Below are 6,808 nucleotides of genomic sequence, written 5' to 3'. Positions count from 1 at the left end.
ACAGGCAAATCCGCACAATGCGTGGTGTCTAGTTTGCGTCGGCGCATTTCCATGACATTGAGAGGAGGGATACGTTGACACGTTCACAACCAATGGATAAAACGCGCATTCCTGCTGGAAAACAAAAATTGACAGATTAGAAGGATTTTAAAAATATTACCTATTGAGATGTTTGTAAGCTTCATCCAAGTTGCCATTTCGAACCATCACTGTCCGAGCAACGAAACGAAGATGTCTCGCCATGACGGGGCTGGCAGCGGCGTAACTGCTAACCGTGGGGAAACAAAGTTGTTTCGCCAACGTTCCGCTCACAAAAAAACAACTAAAATCATAATAATAATTAAAAAATAAACACTAAAACAGTACATAAAGTATAAGATGTACAGAAAATTAATGTATAAAAGAATAACGTAACTATTCATTTTTAGACAATAGTCCCCTCTGAATGTAAGGAGGAGTGTTGAATTTTATACATTTTGTTTTTCACAACATTCAAGTTTGTTGATGTAAATGCAAAGCATATATAAGGGCCGCAGTGTATTTATTCCTCATTTGATATTTTTTCTAATTCAATTATTATTAAAAAAAACGCATTGTTATCATTCTGCCTGTGTTGTTATTCTAATTGACTTTACTAAGTATAACTTTTGTTTTTAAAGTGATCAAGAAAGTGTTCTATTGATACAATAATATACTATATGTCAAATTGCCTTCATTCAAAGAGCAGTTGTGGTTGCGTGTGCGCACGCGTGCGTGTGCGCGAGCGCGCGCGTGTGTAGCACACGTTTCATTTTTATATCACTGGGAGGGGTTGTCCGCACATTCTTTTTAAATTTTATATTTAGCCCCAAAGACATCAAACTTTCAGGTACAATGAAAACAAAAGTCAGAGTAAGACAATGGGACTAATATCTGTGGAATGTCCTAAAAGTCCTACCTATTACTAGTCGTCTGTTAAAAGTTCTTAATCCCTCAATCTGTATATCAGTACACCAAAAATAGTTATCAGATTTCACATTTAGATGTTGGAATTGCATAATTCTATTTTAAGCCTGGGGGAGGAGGACCTTACAAAAAATAAAAATCCGCATTTAGTGATTGTCGAAAATAATATCTCATGTAAACACATTCATTCAATCATTTCATTCATTTTCCGTCACAGTTGTGCTGAAGGGGTCGTGGTAAACTACTATAAGTAGTTTGAGTAGCGAGAGTAAACTATACATAGTAAAGGGGGCATCCTGAATGAGTTGCCAGGTGTAACTTGCGCCCTCTGCTGGATGTTTTGTTTATAAACACCTTCAATGCAACAATAAATATGCTAATGATACTTTTAGGTGCTCCAGATATAGTATTTCAAATGTCATGTCACGGAGTTACGGTAGTTTATTTTAACAAATGAGAAGAAGGACCCGTCTGTTTTCTCATTCAGTTTCCAAATGTCTCACGTTGCTGATGTTTGTTTGTTTGTTTGTTTTGCACTACAAGCGCCTGAGGATTGCCCTCAGATAGCGCTAGAGTTGCCACTGGAACGCGGGTTATTTCATCCGGGGGGTAGTCGGAGGTGAGGGGCAGTCAAATGTCTCCGGCTGGATGAAAAACGTAGGGTGCCACGTTCCTTGTTGGCAGCTCTGAGTGGTATTTGTAGGGTGCAGGAGCGGAGGCCATGCTTTCTTCCTATTGGTCGGAAATTCTTCATCATCCACGCGAGCGGACCAATAGCAAAGAAACGCAGTTGCAAGAAAAAGGATCGGACTTCGCAGACTTTGCATTGTGTGGAGAAACCACCCACAAACATTCTCGAAATGGAGAAGAAAATCCCAGACTTTTCTGGAAAATGGAAAATGAAGTCTTCTGAAGGTTTTGAAGAGCTCTTGAAAGCACTGGGTAAGTAAAATACGTTTTTATTCAGCACACAAGAGAACATCTTTTGAATTTATGTTTGAAAAACCTATGACCTTCATTATAAAATACTCTCAGTTTTTACTGCAGACCTTTTTTTTGTGAAAATTCCAACAAAATAATTTTAAATAATGTGTAGCACTCAATTACCATTTTTTTCCAATTGGTAGGTGATTGAGTGGTTAATGCGTCGGCCTCATAGTTCTGGGATTGAGAGTCCGATCCCAGGTGGCTCCTCACTGTGTTGAGGGTTGCATGTTCTCCCTGGGCTTAAGTGGGTTTTCTCCGGGTATTCCGGTTTTCTCAGACATGCTAAAACATGCATATAGTAGACTCGTTGAACACGCGAAATTGCAACTCGGTATGAGTGTGAGGGTGAATGGTTGTCCGTCTCCTGCCCACCAATTCAGGGTGCCCGACGCCTGCTGCCTGAAGTCAATTGGCATAGGCTCCAGCACCCCCCACGACGCATGTGAGGATAAGCGTTTCAGAAAACGAGCTAAATTTGTCTGTGTTCTAGATTTCGCTGCAAGAGCAAGCCTCAGTTAAATCTCTTCTTGGATAAACAGCTTTGGCAAATATTGCTTGTTTGGTAGAACTGCCCAGGAGAGGTCAGGAATGGGCCACTAGTGGCATTCATTAAAAATCAAAGGTCAAACAAGCAGTGGAATGTTATATTCATCAGAAGCAGGGTACTCCTCATGTGGATGTAATTAGAGTTAGGGTAAACGGAACTGAGCCTCAAAATGGACCTTAGCAGCTATGAAACAGACTTGTCTGCATGGCCCTGAGGCCACCTGGCTCCACATCTAATATAGCATGGTGTGTGTTATGCTTCTCTAAATGAAATGAACCGGATGCAGATTTGAAAATGCTGTACATTGTTCACAACCTAAGGGCAGCTTGGTGGTTTTCGGCCTCACAGTGGGGGACCTGGGTTCAAATCCAGGTTGGTCCATCTGTGTGGAGTTTGCATGTTCTACTGTGTGGGTTTTCTCTGGGTACTCTGGTTTCCTCCCACATTCCAAAGACATGGATGGTAGGCTGATGGACATGCTAAATTGTCTCCTTGTGCACCGCGATTGGCTGGCCACCAATTGAGGGTGTCCCCCGCCTCTGGCCCAAAGTCAAATAGGATAGGCTCAAGCATCCCCGTGACCCTAGTGAGGATAAAGCTGTTCAGAAAATAAGATGAGATGCTCACAAAGTTTTGTCAATTGAAGTTATAACCTCTTCATCTTCAATTTCTTGTGCCAAATGCTGAAAATCCGAATGAGAACAATTTTTTCTATGACCATCGTGGGTACACTTATGAAAAAAACTATTTGTGAAAATAACAGCAAAAAAAGTAAGGCTGGATTTTGTTAAACTTTATTTTGACAAGCCACACAATTTTCCTGCTGAGAAGAATGGGTGAAACTGCCACAAACTGTGGTTTTATGTTTTATTTGACAGTACTGTCATAGAACTAAAGACAGTCTTAGTCTGGATACAGAATGTCTTGGACTTTTCTTTGTCTCTACTCTCAATTTGTCGGGATCGTAATTAGTTCTGCTGTCAGGTAGGTCAAGTTTTGGTCTGGGATTGTCTGGTTCCGTGCACTTAAACTCCATTAAGACTGGCTCTCAACAATTTGATGCCTCTTTTTTCATTATTTGTTCATATCTTGAATACTACTGCTTGTTGTAAAGCATTTAGAACTGAATTGACTGCATACACTGCAGTTATTTAAAATCTTTGCTTCTAAAGCCAAGCCAATAAAATAATCTGAACAGCGTTTGAATCTAAAAAAAAAAACAAGTAAATTCTGTCAATTTTTGATGTAACAACATAAGTAATTGAATTGGATCGATTTCCTTGTCAGATAATGCTGCGTTGACTATAACCAAAAGTTCAAAAATCAAAATGCACTGAGTTTAAAGTCTAGAGATAGCCTTTGGATCTGACATCTTTACTCCTTTGTGCCCAGGTGTGAATGTGTTTGTGAGGAAAATCGCCGTGGCAGCAGCTTCCAGTCCAACAGTGGAAGTTACCCACCAGGGGGAAAGTTTTTCCATCAAAACATCAACCAGCATCCGCACTACCCATGTCTACTTCACTGTGGGTCAATCTTTCAATGAAACCACAGTAGATGGACGCCCTTGCACGGTATTTAACGTTCTTCACATATTGTAACCCAACAAGGGGGGAAAAAAACATATGGAAGTGATTGCAGTGGAAGTGTGTATTGCTAGGCTCTGGTTTTCATTTTAAGACCCAGCCTTGTAATATTAGTTTTTTTTTCTGGTAAAAAAAAAAAAAACCTGAAGCACTTTTGTTATTTCTATTTTATGAAGAGTTTTCCTAAATGGGAATCAGAAGGCAAGATCAGCTGCGAGCAAACTTTAGAGAAAGGCGATGGACCCAAAACTACGTGGATCAGAGAGCTGACTGATGACGGAGAACTTGTACTGGTAAATCATTTGAGTAAAGAATCATTTTCAGATTCATAGGATAAATGTTGACAGTTAAGCCCCAAGGCTTTCCAGTATCCAGGTTAACTATTTTTCTTTGTTTTTCCAGACAATGACAGCAGGGGATGTTGTCTGCACCAGAGTTTATGAAAAGGAATGAAGAAATGACATTGTTGCTATACATTAAGCCTGGCTCGGCTTACAATTTCCATTTGTCATTTGGGAAAGACTGAATTTGTTCGGATACATCCATCTACACTTAAAAGGCCTCTTCAGTGGTACCTCGACATACGAGTGCCCCGACATACGAGCAATTTGAGATACAAGTAAAATTTTGGGCAAATATTTATCTTTTGATACGAGACAAATTTTGATATACGAGCATACAGCGGACGCGAGAGGCTGCTCATAAGAACATCATGGCACTGTTTTTCTGGTCGCAATTCCCTCGTGTAATGTCTCAATGAGCACTGGGCGGAGCATTGCATTTTTTTCAGTGTTTTTTTCCTGTTAGACAGTGCGAATGGGGAATCGATCGCTAATATGTGAGCAGTATACAGACGCTCCCCTACTTATGAACATTCAAGTTACGAATAACGGTACATACGAACATGTCTGCAAATTACGTTTATGTCGAAAACTGTTCGTGAATTCGATTTTGTATTGCGCGTCTTTTTCCGAGTAGTGCTTCTGTCCGCCACTAATACTGACGCCTGGCGCCGTGAGAGCTCAGCTCACCTAGCATCCATCTTTCTCTGCCCAGTTTGTTGCAGTGCGTAAGTTGCATATGTGCGTGATGAACCTTCTTCATTTCTATCATTAAATATCTTGTGCATCCATTATCCAATATGGTTGGTGAAAAGTGAAAGGCTTCACGAAAGGGAGGTGCAAGGAAGAGGCAAGCAGTTTCATTTGAAACGAAAGTGGCAATAATGAAGAAGCTTGATGCGTGTGAGAAAGTGGTGATTGTTGCACGGGAATATAACTTGAATTGTTCGACCGTCAGTACCATTTATAAACAGAAAGATTGAGCAGCAGGACCCAAATATTGAACGTTGCAAAAAGGTTGCAAATCAATTGAATGATGCCATACAGTGTCACTGTATCATTTATGATGAAAAATAGAAGAAAACTGCAATCGTCATTAGATAGCTTCTTTCGGGCAGTTTCTAGTAAATCACTCTCCATCTCTCTAATGTATGTATACAGTACTATATGTATTCTCTCCATCTTATTATTTTTTTTTCAGTACAAACCAATGCTGGTTACTTATACAAGCCTTAAACATACAAATGCACGTAAATAAACCTTCAATATACTTATATAGGCCTTACACCTAAATTAAAATACAAAATATAACACTGAATCAACTTACCAACAAATTCAACTTATGAACAAGCGCACGGAACGTAACTCGTTCGTATGTAGGGAAGCGTCCGTATACTACTTTTCGTTGGCAAGTGGTCGTGCATTATCCTATTGCAAGGACATTTGTGTGCATCGATTTCAGAATATTTTGAAGGGAATACAATAGCAAACAACCCTTGATAGGTTCCATCTGAAAGTCAGGGTGGAGGTGGTAGAAATAGAGCCAACCCGGGAGAAGAAATGTATCAAAACTTAAAACAAATTTTGGATTAAGTTTAGTGTAAGGTTAGATAAAATGTATTTTTCTGTGTGTCTGCATCACAATCCAAGTTAATTTAAATTTGTTTATGTTATGTCATGAGCGTGTTTCCGTGCAAAAAGTCCTTCCTTCGTCCCTCTCTCCCCTCCGCGAAATCCATCTAATTTTAGTACTATTAAACACATTTTAGTACTATTAAACCACTAGTTATTTGTTTCTTTGTTAATAGTTGGCAAATTAGAACAAATACAAATGTTTTTCCAATTCAATATCCTGTTTTTGGTTATTTTTTCAGAGGGTTGGAATGAATTAATTAGTTTTTAGGGATTTCTATGGGAAACGTTGATTTGAGTTACAAGTAGATCAACATACGAGCTCAATCCCACAAAGAATTAAACTCATATTTGGAGTTAGCACTGTATATACTTTGGAAATTTGCATCGATTTTCAATTCCCCCATAACAAATTTCTTGCCATGCAAAACATGAGCATTGCAATTTTAATAATCTTTACAAATTTTACTATATTATTCAGTTGGAGGGGCATTAAAGTACCCGCAATTAAATTGTTCGAAGATATTACATTCATATTATCGATACTGTTGTAGCAAAAGCTTTTTTATTTCTTCATTTGCTATAAATGTTGTTGTTCAATACCTTTTCTGTGAATTAGTGGCTTTTGTATCACCAAATGTGTATGATTACAGATGCATCAAAAAAATTAAATAAAATTACACTTATTTTTAAAACATTTGTCATGTTTTAGTCTTTAGGAACACTTTGGAAATTGTTTGTAAGATCACCAATTAAAAACTAAAAACCACTGT

The 6,808-nt window shown here is 38.7% G+C and overlaps 2 protein-coding genes across 2 annotated transcripts in view; one reads left to right on the top strand and one right to left on the bottom strand.

The window, feature by feature from the left end:
• mrps21 (mitochondrial ribosomal protein S21) overlaps positions 1-317 on the bottom strand; it is a 1,352-nt gene extending 1,035 nt beyond the window's left edge. The window contains exon 1 of the mRNA XM_077743660.1: positions 161-317. Coding sequence (XP_077599786.1) covers positions 161-243 — 83 coding nt within the window. The 5' untranslated portion in view covers positions 244-317. The remainder of the gene's footprint in view (positions 1-160) is intronic.
• A 1,436-nt stretch (positions 318-1,753) lies between these two features.
• On the top strand, positions 1,754-6,531 carry crabp2b (cellular retinoic acid binding protein 2, b). Its single transcript, XM_077743602.1, has 4 exons — positions 1,754-1,887; positions 3,872-4,050; positions 4,239-4,355; positions 4,465-6,531. Exons 1-4 carry the CDS (start codon positions 1,806-1,808, stop codon positions 4,513-4,515), a joined length of 429 nt encoding a protein of 142 aa, XP_077599728.1. The 5' UTR covers positions 1,754-1,805; the 3' UTR covers positions 4,516-6,531.
• Positions 6,532-6,808: the final 277 nt, after the last annotated feature.

The sequence above is a fragment of the Stigmatopora nigra genome, chromosome 21 (assembly GCF_051989575.1).
Source record: "Stigmatopora nigra isolate UIUO_SnigA chromosome 21, RoL_Snig_1.1, whole genome shotgun sequence".
NCBI lineage: Eukaryota > Metazoa > Chordata > Actinopteri > Syngnathiformes > Syngnathidae > Stigmatopora > Stigmatopora nigra.
This window is presented reverse-complemented; position numbering and strand designations above follow the sequence as displayed.